The 15,796-nt window shown below is 48.8% G+C and overlaps 3 protein-coding genes across 3 annotated transcripts; 1 reads left to right on the forward strand and 2 right to left on the reverse strand.

Annotated features, from left to right (window-relative positions):
• Positions 1-2: 2 nt before the first annotated feature.
• On the reverse strand, positions 3-7,608 carry prp8 (U4/U6-U5 snRNP complex subunit PRP8). Its single transcript, XM_032083164.1, has one exon. It carries the CDS (start codon positions 7,225-7,227, stop codon positions 166-168), a length of 7,062 nt encoding a protein of 2,353 aa, XP_031936999.1. The 5' UTR covers positions 7,228-7,608; the 3' UTR covers positions 3-165.
• Positions 7,609-7,617: 9 nt separating this feature from the next.
• Positions 7,618-8,634, forward strand: BDV37DRAFT_226324 (60S ribosomal protein eL34). Its single transcript, XM_032080264.1, has 4 exons — positions 7,618-7,727; positions 7,801-7,814; positions 7,959-8,082; positions 8,277-8,634. Exons 1-4 carry the CDS (start codon positions 7,704-7,706, stop codon positions 8,466-8,468), a joined length of 354 nt encoding a protein of 117 aa, XP_031937000.1. The 5' UTR covers positions 7,618-7,703; the 3' UTR covers positions 8,469-8,634.
• A 4,707-nt stretch (positions 8,635-13,341) lies between these two features.
• BDV37DRAFT_297548 (forkhead box transcription factor) lies at positions 13,342-15,173 on the reverse strand. The gene is made up of 2 exons (XM_032090347.1): positions 14,226-15,173; positions 13,342-14,156 (listed from the first exon to the last, which is right to left on the reverse strand). The coding sequence occupies exons 1-2, from the start codon at positions 15,069-15,071 to the stop codon at positions 13,566-13,568; spliced, it is 1,437 nt and encodes a 478-aa protein (XP_031937001.1). The 5' UTR covers positions 15,072-15,173; the 3' UTR covers positions 13,342-13,565.
• Positions 15,174-15,796: the final 623 nt, after the last annotated feature.

The raw sequence follows: 15,796 nt of genomic DNA on the forward strand, positions 1-15,796 counted from the left end.
AAAAAAAAAAAAAAGCAAAAGGATCAAAGAGAAAGCGCCATCATAAAAACAAGGCAAGAAAGTTAAAAGCTATGGAGAAAACAGCAACATGAAAAGTAAAGAAGAAACGGGAAATAAAAAGGTTCAATCATACATAACGTTTCCAACGCCTTTCGCATTTGCAGATCATGCAAAGTTATCAGATCGATCAACCCAAATGTCCTCCAGCTCTGCAAAGTTTTGGAAGTGCAGTGGTCGGTGTTGATCATCATAAAACCTCAGGGGCGTGTCGATCTTCACGTACACTGGCCGTTTCTCAACACTGCCGAAGGAGCTGCCCATGAAACTATAGTTCCACACGTTATCCTCGGGAACCAGGAAGTAACCGCGGATCTTGTCACTGAGTAACAGCTGGCACTTCTCCCCCATGCTGGTCGAGAACCCCTGCGGTTGGTCAGACGTCGTGTCCTTGTTCTCGGCACCCCACTTGTATCCTTGCGGCGTGAGGCCCCAGGCTGCCAGTGACACGGATCCCGGGGTGAATGAAACGGTCATCGTCACTGTTTTCTTATCCCAACTGGAGTGCTCATTCATCAGTCGGGCGTGTTGAGTAACATCCATGGCTGTCATGTACGGCGGCTCGTTGCCCGAGATGGTATGAATCACTCCCAGGGGCTCGAGGTTATTCAGGTAGTCATGCTGGGGCAACTGGTGCGGCAGCTGGACTTCCCGTGTATTTCCGACCTGCGGGATCATCACGATCGTGCGGACCTCCTTCACTTGATCGTTGTCAGGCGGTGAGCTACCATAGAGATATCCGGCAACTTGCACCCGGAGATCTGCGATGGTAATGAATCGCTTGAGAATGTTCTTAGGCATAATGTAAGTGTAACCCTCATCACGAACCTCATCCGAAGAAATGTAGATGTTGTTCGACCTGGTCCGCAAGTTCGATGTCGCAATGGCTCGGGTGCGCCATTCGGTCTTGGATGCGAACGACTGCTGCTCATACTGTGATGTAGTGGTCACGATGATCTCTTCACCACGGACATTCTGGGTCTTTGTTGTGACAGCGGTGAGCTGCTTCTGCTCTTCCTGCTGCTTCTCGATCTCGGCCGCCTGCTGTCGCTGCAACGAAGGTGCACTGATTTCCATACCCAGAATGATATCCCTAACTTCACTGCTTGTCAAACTTTGAACGTTGACATTGTTCTTCTTTCCATAGTCATTAAGAATCAAGTCACGCAACTGCACTTCGACCTTGATCCAATCCTCATCAGACAACGACGGCCAGATGTGGTGCTCCTGGGTGATAACGGTCTTGTCGGGTCTCAGGATAATCTTGGCCTTGTCAATGTTGACGTGCAGAGCACGCAGGATAAGGATGAGTCGGGAGAAGGCAGTGTAAGGCGAGATGGACTTCAGCCATTCATCGTAGAGGTTGAACAGAACCATCTGAGGCTCCGTCGCCCGAAGAATCATGTCGGCGAGCTTCTCCACCTTCATAGCGGCCTGGAATGGCAGCTGGAGCTCAGAGGCACGGATCGAAATGTTAGGGAAGTCAAGAAGGTGGACCTCAAGTGGGTCCAATAGACCCTTCCGAGTGACAATAAGCTGTTTCGGCTGTTCTTCAACGGGCAAGGATCGAATGAGAGCCGCCACTTCTTCCGCGGTCTTCCACTTGGCCAATTGACCCAGACGCTTCTGCCCCGCCCAAACACTGGTGTGGATAATCTTCAAGAAAAGCTGACCAGTTCTGGGGTTGAAGATGAAAATGGCACCGTTGATAGGCTTGGTTGTAAGATTGCCTTCGAAGGTCTTATGAATGGTGACACGGTAAACATTGGTATCATCAATGAATAACTGGATCTGGGGACTGAAAAGCTCAGAGTAGTTCTGAGAGTTAAGGAACTCTTGGTTGCTCTCGGAAGCATACAGCTGCAGACCCTTCCTGATACGCTCCCTCAGCACATACAAGGCCGGGTTAGCCTTCATGACCTTTGCCATAGCTTGCTGGATCAGGGTCTTGAGACCGGGGAAGTATTGTCCATATGCAGAGTAGAGGTTGTACGCGAGATCGATGCCGATCATCAAACCAGTAGCGGAAGGATAGATGCTCATGCTGTCAGTTGTGTAGTCCAGATACTTCGCACGAACGTATCTCTCGATGTCGTGAGAATCGTAGTCACCGTATCTCAGTTGCACATCCAGCCAGAACTTGTTCGTCGTGGTAGGTTCGTACACGTCCTTGGTGTCAAACAGCAGAGAGGGCCGGGTGACGTTCCACTTGTTCGTAGCGAAAAGCAAAATGTCCGCACATGAACTATTCATCTTGTACGACTTACGTGGATGGATAGTCTCCTTCTGAACAGCTTCGATACCCAGTTGCTCCAGTTCTTGGTCGAAGACTTGACACAAGTCCATGACCACGGATTCGTGAATCTTCTGCCACAAGTGAGCACGGAAGATCTGGATCAAGGAAATCTTGAGTGTAGGGATCTTTCCGTGTAAGAAGATACCAGTAAGATCCAACTGGACCTGGAAACCGACATAGACGTTGGCACGATTGATAGTCGGGGACCACCAGAGAGTGAAGCGACGGTTCGGAATTTGGTTCAAACCGGATCTTTGAGCATTGGTAAGCTTCTTAAACTTCATAGATTCTTCGAAGCCTGAGGCTCTCTCCCAAAAGAGACCTTCCCACGATGGGAAAGCAGTGGCCTTGAACAGAGTGTGTTCCAAAATTGTCTCTACACCACCCAAAGCTTGAATGACGTCAGTACGGTAGGCGTTCAAGTTCCATAGTTTACCATCGTGACGCTGGCTCGTCCACCAGAATGGATTACTCTTCATAAGCTGGTACTGTTTAAATTCTGCCCGAAGACGGAATCCCTTATCGAAGCTGAGGGTACTGCGATCCTTCTGGAACAGGGTGTTGATACGAGGCAGACCACGATCCCAGCTGTCCTCTAGGTCCTCGAGCGTCAAACGGCGGTTCTGCTGCTGGGCCTCCTGTCGCTTCTGAGAATACTCCATCCACACTCTCTGAGAGTCAATGAACTCGGCTTCCCAAGGAATGATGTACCGGAAGATGTTGGGGATCAATGTTTCCTCGTCATGTGACATACCGGCGCGGAAGTGAGTAATGCCGGTATCGGTTTGCTTCGACCACCTCTTATCACTAGCAGGGATAAGGATGTGAGATCCAGAGATCATACCCAGACCTCCCAGTTCCTTCGGAGTATAGAAAACAGCCGGAGGGAAACGGGACGGCATCTTGGAGTTCAGGCCAATCTTGACACGGGTCTGGATCTTGGTCTCGCACTTGACAATCGTGTCCAAGAGGTTCACAGTCGATACAGCGGCTTCACGATAGTAGGTGAAGAGAGCAATCAAGGCCGTGTTCCACTTGTTAGCGATCTTAGTGAAGGTTGTGGAACCGGAAGACATGAGGATTTGACGGATTCTGTTGTTGAACTTCTGGATGTCCTCCTCTGTAACCTGAAGGAAGGCGTGAGCCGTGCGTTCCTTCGTCGTGTTGTCGACCAAAGACCAAACGCTATCTTTCACCGAGAACTCTTCGTTCTGATTGCGGATCTTCGGAAGGATGCGAACCTCAAAACCGGACATGGAGAACAAAAGGTTGGGGTTGTCCTTGCTGTAAACGCTGGAAAAGGTATCGTCCCATTCGATCGTTGTGATTGATCTTGGCAGACGGTTCTTCAAATCCCAGAACACTGCGCGACCCAGGTTGACATCGTGCCGCATCAAACGCATTCGGCAATCACGCGGCCAGCACTTCTTGTTCTTGTAACCGATAACGTTTTCGAAGTTGGGATCCGGGTTTTCCGTCAAGAAGCGCTGAATAAGATCCCTGGACTCATCTGCAGAGAATCTGAAGAACACCCAAATCCTGTCGACATAGCGGGTGTACAGACGAATAGGATGTCTGGTCTCGGTGGCGCGATCCCTAAATTGCAGGAAGTCATTAGGACTCTGAGGTGGACCCGCCATTTCACTAGCACGCTGAAGTCCAAGAAGCAGCAGATCAATCATCAAACCATAGAACTGGAAGACGAAGCCAGAGAACTGTAGACCCCGAATCAAACCGTAGCTGTTCGTGTGGTTCATGTCCTTGTAGCTGAGCTGCACGTTATTCTTGGAGGTGATGTAGTCAGCCAAGTTGTGGTCCATGATCAAACGCAGCAGTCGGTTCAATAGAGTAAGATCGATCTTCTCGTAAACCTTGGACAATTCCGTCTCAATCATTACATTCGTCTCGCCATCGGCAGTCTCCCAAACATTGGACAAGTTGTTGATGCCTTGTGCCCACTTGTACGTCAACAGCGGAGGAACTTCGGAATCAGAAGGCTTGATCCAAGAGGGGAAGAGGTGGCGCTGGTCTGCCTGATACCAGAGATATTGATCCAGGTAAGCATCGGTGATCTTCTCAATAGGTTCCACATCGTACACGGGGTTGATATGACTGTAATTGTCATTCATGTCGATGCCGACTTCCTTGAACGCTCGCTGGGTCAAAAGGAATCGCTTGATTCTAGCCAATGTCGTTCCAGGAGAGTCGTAAGCCTGTTCAATAAGAGCAAGCTCTTCACGCTGGCTCTGATTGAGTCTGCCTTTGACGGAATATGCTTCACGTAAACGTTCGAGAGCAAGGATCAAAATCTTGGTATCATGCTTGTAGGAGACGCTAGGGAATGGGATTGGAGAGAACTTGCGGGACTCGAGCCAATGTACCATGGTGGTGTAGATAGCAACAGCCTCTTCAGACGACACGTAAGGACCATCCTTCAGGTAGTTGTGCTGCCTCTCCTGTTCCGCCTTAAGCCACAGCCGAGTGAGTCGGCCAAGATTCTTCTTGGCAACGGTCTTGTCCACAGTAGCACCACGGCGAATTCGTTCACGGTTGTAATGCGCGACGGAAATCCACCAGTCGGCCTTGCTCTTGACATACCGAAGGATGATATTTTCGATAGGAGCAGGCAATCCAGGAACCTTCCAAGGAATGTTACTCTTCCAGCATCTCCAAGCCTCCGAGAGATGCTGAAGGACTGTGTTGATCTTGTTCTGCTTAATACCCTCAGGCATCATGTCCATCAAGTCGGCCATAACGGAAGCACGAAGTTCGAGATCGAAATGAGATTCCACACGCTGCTTGGTAACTGTCTTGGCAACTCCCTTGCTGTGGCGACCCTCGAACTGACGAGACAGCAAGTTCCCAAGCCATCTCTCAAGAAGAGGGATGATACCACGCATGAAGAACAACCAAACACGCCAGGCCGGTGCCCAGAAACCGCATCCAGGGCCTTTACCCACCGGGCCAGAGTTGAACCGGTAGTAGATCAAGTGTTTCAGATCCTTACAAGAACGAATCTGATGCATCAGCTTGTACTTATAACGGTACATACCGGTCAACTGTCCCACATGGTTGAACGCATAGAGAATACCATCAGCCAATTGGAAAGCGTCGATGTTGCCCAGACGATACTGGACTTGCGCATCAACAATTAGTTTGGTAAGACGCAGAATTTCTCTCATCAAGTGGAAAGCATTTCCGAAACGAGACTTCTTACGCTCCTTTGTGGTCAGGGTCTTAACCGGCTTCAAGTTGAAGTTGTAGTCCAAATGCAGGTATGTCAAGTTCTTGCGATGAATCAACAAGTTGAGCATGTTGAAACCTTGGCGGCAGACTTGCAAACCAGCCTCAACCCAGTCGATTGTTGTCTGCTGGAAGAATTTGGTCGATTTCAGGGTCTTCAGCAAGTTCTGCTTGTTCTGGGCCTTGGGCTTCTTCTTGTGAAGCTCGTTGAGCACAAACGTTTTCAGAAGCTTCTGGTAAGACACGCGAACTTTAACGGGTTGGCCCTGTGGGCAATGCTCGAGGTACCATTGCTTCACCAATGGCACATCCTGTGCACGAACCATCTTTCCAGAGCGCTTGTTGAATGGGTGAGGAGCCCACCAGAGCGCGATGGCGGATGCGGTCTCCGGAGTGTAAAGCTCCTCATCTGCGAAGAAAGGCTCGACTTCTCCAGGAAGCTCGAACTCGTCTTCGTTATTCCCTGGTCCGAAGATTTCATCTTCGTGGCTGACAGTGATGTTCTTGGGCGCGACGGAGCGAGAGGAGATTGGATTAATTACAGGGTCGAAGTAAAAGGCGGGAAGGTTGGGGTCATCGGTCCGAACATAAACAACTTGCGGGTGAGAGAACCAAGAAACTTTCACGCTTCTGGGGAGAGTATTGTACAGGAAAGGGTATGCGACACGGTATTCTGTGCGAATGGGGGCACGGAAAATGATACGGTCGATGGCGTTAAATTCACTGAAGTCTTCATCATTGGGATCAATGTCCTTGTATAACGGTTCAAAGCGCGGACCACCGGGGATGGCAACGTTCAGAGCCTTTGCTGTAAAGAAGCTATTCAGATCGAACATGTGGAAGTAGTTCTCGTCTACCACGTCACTGAGGAGTTGATGACTTAGACGATATAGAGTCGCCATCTGTGGCAATGATAGGTTCCACTTCTTATAACTAGGACCATTGACGTGGGGGGTATCAAGGAGAGGTCGATGATCGTAAAACCACTCGTAGACGGGGGAGTCCTCGTTCTCGTCGAGTTCCATCTGGATGGGCTCTAACGGCTCGACGTCCTCGATATTCTCCGACCAAGACAGTGGCGGTTCTTCGTCATCGAAGGGAGGAAAGCGCATTCTCTTGAAGTGCCTACGATCACTCTTTTCTCTGCGCATACACACCCACATCGTGGCCCACTGGGCGTGGAAGACGGGTTCGATCACTCTAGGAGTCTCATTTACCAGCGTGAGACAGCCGTTAACGTGGTATAGCACCTTTACTTCCCTAGAAGACTCCCAAGGCATAGGCATGTTTTCCAACAGCTTCAAGACCGCATGGGGCATGAACTTAAGCGCGCCGAGATAGCTACGCTTTTCGTTGCTGAACTTCTTCTGCGATACATCGCCGATATCTCGCACGATCTTTCGTAGGTGCTCTGGGGGCATGTCCGCCTTCTGTGTTTCAACAAATCCACCCTTTCTCTTCTCTCCGAATCGGTTTCGTTGCGACCGGAGCCATTCGTTCTTCTTCTGAGCGAATTTTGCGACGGTCGGATCAGCTGGCGGCTGATATCCCGGCGGCGGCGGAGCCAGAGGCATCGACGGGGGGGCCGATGCACCCCATCCTGGAGGGGGAGGAGGGGGTAATGATGCCATAATGCCAATGGCAGAATGGAGATAGCTCTGCTCTTTCTGATTGACGTTGATGCTCGGGCAAGTCGCGTCACAGATTCACGTTGAAAAAAGTCATTAACAACCGCGAATCATCAACAAAAGCGGTCGGGGGTGGTAATAAACTGGGTAATCTCGCGCGGAGGAGTGAAATCGTAACCCCAAAGATTGAAACAACTCCTGCACGATCCCCTTCTCACAACGGGTGATGAAAGGCGCTCTTCTTGCTCCTTTCCTGATGAGCAAGCTTGAAAAGAGGTGGCGGCTCTGCTCGGACCGGTACTAGTCCCGATCGGGGTTAGCGCCAGCTCGCCAAATTGGCGCTAGCGTGACTCCAGGGCTCCGAGTGAAACCCACACAAATCCAGGTGACTTGCGAGAATTCTGAGAGCTTAACGACGACAACCGACGACGCCGCCGCCAAATTCTTGACGACCGATACAGAGGTTCAAGACAATCAAAATGGCGAACCAGAGACTCCAATACGTGAGTAGTTTTCATCCAGAAAATTTCAACAGGATAATGAGAGGCTAATTTTCCGTTTTTTTTCTTCCCACAGCGCCGCCGGAACCCGTACGTTGAAAATTCCCCTTCCCATTTATGTCCCCTCATTGCGCTCGATAAGATAGCATTCAGCCGCGATATCTAGCACGGCGAGGATCTTTTTTCTATCATCTGGGCTTCACGAACAGGATATTGATCGAATTTCGTCTATAGGTACAACACGCGGTCCAACAAGGTCCGCATCATCAAGACCCCCGGCGGTGAGCTCCGGTACCTCCACATCAAGAAGAAGGGCACTGCTCCCAAGTGCGGTGACTGTGGCATCAAGCTCCCCGGTGTGAGTACTCCCGATGGTTTTGGCAGTTGAGCAAATGATTATGTGCGAACCTTGCGATCGATCCAAGTTGGTGGAAGAATGCGTCTCAGGGCAATTCGAAGAGGAAGGGTGGATTGAGACGCACAATTTCTCTACATCGGACATCGCAATGAACAATCGAAAAGCGAAAACAGCGACTGATCTCTTGCCAATAGGTCCCCGCTCTTCGCCCCCGCGAGTACTCCCAGATCTCTCGCCCCAAGAAGACCGTCACCCGTGCCTATGGTGGTTCCCGCTGCGCTGGCTGCGTCAAGGACCGCATCGTCCGTGCTTTCCTGATCGAGGAGCAGAAGATCGTCAAGAAGGTTCTCAAGGAGTCTCAGGAGAAGGCCGCTGGCAAGCGCTAAATGGGTGCATAATATGCTCAGTATTTTTCTTTAGTGGGAGCGAATATGGAAAAATAAAATTGGCTGGGTGCCGTTCTCTTAGATTAAAGTGAACAGGACGGCTTTACGAAATGCCGTGTTTATGAATTTTATTCAAGACTCAGTTCTCCAACTATCTTACGATTTTGGGTGCAACGCAATAGGTGTCCATCACTACGGAGAGTGTGGACAGGCCCTAAGCGTGCATCTCACGTAGTCTGGGAACAGCCGTCGAAAAAAAAAAATATATCCAGCCATACGGCTCCAGTCTTGCATTGTAGTTCCTTGAGCAATTTCAACCGTCTACCAGGCAGATGAAAACGCCAAGACGAAGTTCGGGAAACATTAGGAACCTGAACTCCAAGGTAAGGCCCCCTGCAGCGAGAATGGATGACACCATACATCGAAAAATGGCCCGGACAGTCAATCTCCACCAAATCCACAGCCTCTTACCGAATCTATCACAATCATAGGTCCACCCCCAACAGATGGGAAGACACTCAGCCCGGCACGTGTGGCTTTTCTCCCACCAGGAGGAATTTTCATCTCGACCGGACCCGTGAAACAACACCTGGGAACTTTCCCCTATAACGATCGGCGTCAAGTCTCGGGAGGATCATCATAGAAAAAGCAAAGTTAGGATGACAGATGACACGAAGGGAAGGGAGGAGTAGGCCGGAACCAAAACCGGCATGCAGGGAGCTATTCGAAATCAAACTAAGCCGATACAATAGGTGGCATAGGCGAAACGAAATAGGGAACAACTGAGCCCGGGGTAGGTTGTTGAATTTTGTCTTTCGGTCCAAACTCTTGCCAGTACATACGCAAGATGCTGTTGAGCAGCAACTGGGACGCCTCTGCTGGCTACATTCCGAGAACTCCCTGTGTGCCTGGGAATCCACCTTCAGATGGGGCTGGGTGGGTGGTTGTGCACAATGCATCTAACGGGCTGTGGATGACATCGTGACAATAGTACGACTGTGATCGTCATACATCGGGAGCGAACGTGCGGACTCCTGGGTATGTCTGTCGGCAAGCATGCAGTCAATAGTTAAACTCGAACGTAGTGTGGATGGTGGAACCGTTGGGAAGGCTGATCGCAGAGGTGACAGAGATCTGTGCTCTGCGCAAGCTGTTCTGTTTGCAGGCCTTTTTTTCTTTTTCTATCTGTTCTTCGAATGTGAGTTGTACCAAATGAGCATACATTAGCGCTACCCAGATAAGGGGCGTGATCTTTTGCGGGATCGGTAGATGAATGTCAAAAACAGAGCATCCTTGTCAAGGCCTGTGCACCCAGATGGCGTGCAGCTAAAGTCCGACAAGTGAGGATGTCTCCGTCCAGTAAGTAGTGAAGGGAGCGCTGCGCAGCGCGCGGTAGATCTCACTCTGACTTCGGACCCTGACAGAGCTTAAGCCCGATTCAGAGCCAAACTATTTGCTCCTGCGCATATCTGTCAGTCCGATAATCTCCAGAAAGGGCTAGACAAGTAAAAAGCAAAGATGGGGACTCCAAGACAGGGAGGAGAAAGTATTCACCATGGGATGACCGCTAATAATGCAGAACATCGCATGTAACCAATAAACCTTCCGTACCATAGATTGATAGTGCACGGTTCGGCAGCCATCCTATGAGGCGGTGAGGATTCGTTGGCGTTAAGTTCTTTTTTATTTCCTAACTTCGTTTAGGTTCCTTGCATCGATTCATCATTCCATTACTCACCTTCCTTTCAGAGGGAATCATCCAGTCAAGAATCATGGAAAGGAGGAGGGGGAAAGATAGCCAGACCACTCGGAACGAAAGGCTGGGGTGTGACCGCCCCCGTTGGCGTGATGATACCCAACCCTAAACTGTACTGGGAAGTATGTCTGCATGCTGCGTACGCTTCATGGATTTCAACTGTTAGGGGGGTAAGGTCCGTCAGGGAGATAGTACTCTTGGACCTGACATAGAGATTGTCGATTACACTCTGTCAACCTTCGTATTGTCTATTGTATGTAATTTTTTTTTTCCCTGAATTTTTCTTACGCCACTTATTGTAAATCGTAGTGTGAAGCACGCTGCTGTCTGGAATTAAGGGTGAGTGGAAAGGCAACAAGAAGGCAACGGCTGGCCTAGAGCGCAATAACAGGCATTATCTAACATCATAGGTCGAATGGCACGACTCCCAAGAGTTAACTAAAATAGTAACAAATCTAAAAAGTGACTGATCGAAACAACAGTTCGGTTAGGCTTCCGGCCGATTCTCGTGTCTTGGATGTGGGCTGTTTGTCTGATTAGTTCAGCGTGAACAAAGTTGGTCCTGATCCCAAATCTGCAGCGTTAGTGGCGTGGAGAATGTCGACATGGATCATTTATATGGAACGAACTACTGCATTAAAAAGGGTATTGATCCATTCTGTTGCGGTGTATCTGTGTGCATCTCGTGGATCCTCTCTCACCATGTTGGTTCAAATATATATAACTAATTGCTTACTTGCCATTCGAAGTGGGAGATGAAAGATGGAAGACCAGTAAAAATAAGAGGGATAGAAACGTACAAGCATAGCAAGGAATACACTCTGAATCTATATATTTCTAACCCTACCATCAGTTGATACTGAAACATACGTGAAAACAACGTAGATTAACAATGCAATGCATCGAGACCTGTCAATGCGGAGCTTAATGAACGGATGCAAGCGAGTGCAACACTTAATTTTTTAAACTGTCGGTACGGCCCGTGGGAAGGCAAAAGCGAAGAAAGTTAAGGATCCATCGTACTTTTGTTTCGAATGAAGAGGCATGAAGGTGATGGCGATCGGCTGCAGAAGCGCAAAGTTTAGCCGAGCTATCGAACAATAACTCCATCAACAATTCGGCTGGGCTCCATACCCCGGGAAAAAACCCGTAGTGTTTCTGTACAATTGGGACGGTCATGGAACAGGGGTCACAACAAGTAAGAAGAGAGGGAAAATGATAGATAAATCCATGAATGAATAAATAATAATAATAATAATACAAAATAAAAAATTAGTGTAAGACGGAGGAAGAAGAGAAAAAAGGCGACAACGTCGGGGAGTACTTAACAGTAGTAGTTCATTCGCTACCCAAGGCACCATCAGTACAGGATGCAGGAGGAGGCCGAGTGAGCCTCTTAAAAGACCCTAAGCCCCATCCCGACGGTGGCACAGAGCATTCAGTTCAGCTGATAATGTATTGCTTTTTTGGCTGGTCTGTCCACTCGGAGTGTATTAACTATGCTTACTCGTCTGTCTGACTATCCAGGAGGACGGCGGAGGGACTCCCATAGTATTCTTCTTCCATTCGTTAGAGACGTCCATTGGACGTGGGAGTAAGATCAATGGGAAGCAGTTTTGCTAGACTCTGGTGGGTGAAAATACCTTTGACTTCCAAGTTCTAAGTTAATGGCCCTGTATAACTAGAATGGGTTAGTTCATGCTGGTGTCACTCATACATCAACTAGCACCACAACTAATGCTGGTCGAAGACACCCTTACGAGTCACGACCTGTGAGGTTTCAACTGGTTACCGTCTGCCAGTGCGACGCGCCAAGCTAGGCTACATTGTTAGCTGCAGACGGTCAATCTACGGAGCGGGTCGGGGGTCGACCACCCCCAGGAACGACGGTCTGTTGATTTCTCCTGCTCTGAAGTACAATTCCACGGAAATTCGCCCTACACCGAATGAGGCTTGTTTTAATGAACATTGATTCTTAATAACTAGCGATGAGGTACTCATTGCTTTTATAAGGATTAGTAGTGTGCTGCTGGAAAGAAGGGGTTATGAAGTGATTTTGACGGAGTTAGGGCTACTATATGTTTGTTTTTTTTTTACCCGTGCCGCAAGATAACCCTATCCAATCTGTCCCTTTCCTTCTCTATCCATCTCTCTATCGATTCATTTTCTATTTTTTTTGAGCAGCCAAGCTAGTATGCGTCGAGAAACATGGCAGATATTGGCGTCATACATAATATAAGAGGAAAGCGATCATCGATTGATGTCAACCGGAATGGAGAGACCTGATAATATTAGTACTATAGCCATGGGAAGGAGAGTCATACCGATAGTCCCCACCATTGCAAGACGAATTATCTAGAAGCAAATCAGCACGCCGGTTGTGGACGGCTTATTCTTCCGCCGAATAGAAAGGCCTGATCTTGGCTCACCCTGAACTACCTCCAGGAAGTCCATTCTCATCAGTAGGTAGATAGATGAAATGCTTGGGCACCAGAAGGGCGGGTGGGGAGAGTGGATTGCTAAAGAGTCGCATTAATGAGGTAAGACAATGTCATCCATCTCCATCAAAAATAAATCCATTCCATGCTGCATGCAGCACATGCAGTGTCTATCGATGCAGAGTCCACTTGAAGGTCTGGATGCGCTTGAGACTGCATGTGGGCTACTGACTGGTGTGGCCAGCCTACACCAAAGAGAGACATGCCATATGTTCCGTGATCTTCTGTTCTTCTGCTGCTACTCCCCCGGGATGATAGTATTAATAATGATAATGACAGCCGGACAATAGACATAAATATGTAATGCTTTTTATTTTTTTTCAATACTTCTAATGTATTTTGTACTGATCGCTCGCGACTTTTTCCTATGTTCCCGCTGAACCTGATGATCCCAAGGCCCATCGCCTCCTAGCCTTATTCCCGTGGCTTGCAGAAAATTGAACATAGATCACTAGAAACAGATAGTAAAAAAAAAAAAAGAAAGAAAGAAAGAAAAGAAAAGAAAAGAAAAACAAAAAAGAATTGAAAGAAGAAAGAAAAACAAAGAAAATTGAAGAATAAAGGGAAAAAGAAAAAGAGAAAGAATGAAGGACTGAGAGACGTGAAAGCTAGATAGAAACCACAATCCAATACAAGAGTGCCACGCCTTTGATACTCTAGTTAAAGAAAACTGAAAAAAGAACTAGACAAAGTATATTACTCAAAAAGGAAGGAGTCAAAGGAAAAAGGATAACCGAGAAATACGGCAAATTAAAATGCCTCAACAAGGCCGAAACACGAGGGCTATTAGTAGCTACAGTATGTTAGATATGCAAGTCAGCGCGGCCATTCGGACGCGCCCCCTTATACGGCAAGTTGAACTTCCGCTGAGATATCAGGACCTGGCAACAAGCCATGGGGAAAAGGCGGGAGACTACTCCAGCCTAGAAATCCCGTCTCCATCGCTAGACAGTCCGACCCCGGCCCTGCCATGTCACAGAAAATCGCAGTGCATGAAGGAGGGTCAGCGTTACCAACGATACTACCCAAATCGAAGGGCTCGGCTGACGTGCGAGTCAGTGGTGTTGCTGGGCCTGATGCATGAAATCGCGAGACGACCGCCGCCGTCACAGGTGACGGGTGGTGTTGACGGTGAAGGATCTTGTGTGGTCGCCGCTGCGACACCAGTCGTTGATAGTACCGTTCCTTCCGTGGCTCATCCTGGTTCATAAGTCCGCGAAATTTAGCGGTGATTTTCGTAGCTTTCCCTCCCTTCGCTCCGGATCGTTGGCGTTGAGGAGCTGGTGGGTCTGATCCCACTGTTTTTTTATAATTTGCCTGCTTTCTATACCGGGTTGTAGACTGGATACCGTGGGTTATTGCCTCATCTGTTAGACGCCAGTAATTCAGGGCTTTCTTGCCCGGTGCTTTCTCCACTCGAACAGCCTCAAACCCCTGTAGCAGATTTGACTTCTTAGCAAAGGAGCACAAAAACAGAAGCACCAACTTGTGGAATAGACATACCGCGTTCATGGATAAATTGTGTCGAATGCTGTTTTGCCACCCTTTAGAACTGCGATCCTTTCCTTTTGTAGTATTCTCTTCGAACCAGCCGTAAATCTCCTGAAGAGACAGTTTATTACCGGGTGCGCCACGGAGAGCTTGGTAAATAAGTGCCGAGTAGGGCGGGTCTATGGTCGCATCCTCCTCTGCGTTAGCTGGTGCTGCTCGCGTATCAACGCGGCCAGGTTCGGATTTGAGTACAGGGGAGTTCATTTGGCACGACGAGGCCGAGAAGGCCGGTGACGGTGGCGTAAGAGCTGCCGTGGGATAGGTCGTTGTAAGAATGCCAAATGGGCGTTGATACGGCCCAAAAGCTTCAGATGGTGCTGTATAGCGATCGGGCTTCGAAGCGTAAGAAACATCTTTGCCTGATTCCCGCATCCACTCAGAGCATGTCCTGCTATCATTGGTACGAGACGGCCCCGGCCTTAGTTGCCCTGGAGCCGGGCCCGACGTTGTTGAGGATGATGGCCAGTCGCTGTCGCAGGAAAGAAAGAAACGTGGAAGACCATCAGGCATTGACGGTGTAGGTGAGTGAGATGATGGCAGCGTGAAGGCTGAGGTTTCCATGGCCCATGGGTTTTGACAAGGCATCATCGATTTTGGACTGCTGGGCCCGGACCTCACCCAGTGTTCAACTGCTTGACAGGGATAGTGGTGGTGAAGGTCACCCAAAGGTACGCCATCGACGACACTGTGTGAGGAGAGAGTCGTCTCTGTTCGTTTCAGGGTGTATTGTAGTGTAGTTTCTTGAGGTGAAGGTGTTGAGTCAACGCATAGGTCCTGAGGCACCAAGAGACGATCCATGTTGTCTTGCAAACAAACAAATTAATATCAATCAAGGAAGACACAATCTAGACCGGTTGTATTTGCATCCGAGGGGATGGTTCACGAAAGAAGGAAATATTATAGGTATTATAAGTTTCTAATGGGTACAAGCCATGCCAGGTAGACGGATGTTAACAGGTTGAAAAAGGGTAGCCCTGGAAGATGTGAAGTTAACGAAGGAGGCTAAAGGGGAAAAAAGAAAAGTGGCCAAAAGCGACAGATAGAGACCTCTGACCATTCAGAAGAAGGGAATAACTGAAGCTGTGAGGCCAGAAGAAATGCCAGCTCATACATACGCCTTGATGGTCTGTCTGCTGTTTGTATGTGTCTCCGCCAGTCCCAACAAACAAAAGACGGTCTGGGGGAGAACAAGAAAAATAAATAAATAAAAAATATTGGATAATTAAGACCAGAAAATAAGGGGAGAAAAAAAGGCCAGCCAAGGAACTCCCCAGTCCACATGTGCACTGGGGATGTTGTGGATGGTGGTGGTGGTGTAGAGGTGCTTCGTTCTAAGGGCTTCCCAAGCAGTGGAACAACAAGCCATTGTACATGCAGAACCAATGGCTTTGCAGAGTCTAGTAGAGGCTGGATTTTCGGTGCTACAGATGATGGCAATGTACGTACTTCCTGATTTACAATGCCTGACAGATCAGGGCGAGAGTGGGTTGCGGGACCGGACAGCTGCATGGGAACTGACTCTG

This window comes from Aspergillus pseudonomiae (genome assembly GCF_009193645.1).
Source record: "Aspergillus pseudonomiae strain CBS 119388 unplaced genomic scaffold BDV37scaffold_91, whole genome shotgun sequence".
Lineage (NCBI taxonomy): Eukaryota > Fungi > Ascomycota > Eurotiomycetes > Eurotiales > Aspergillaceae > Aspergillus > Aspergillus pseudonomiae.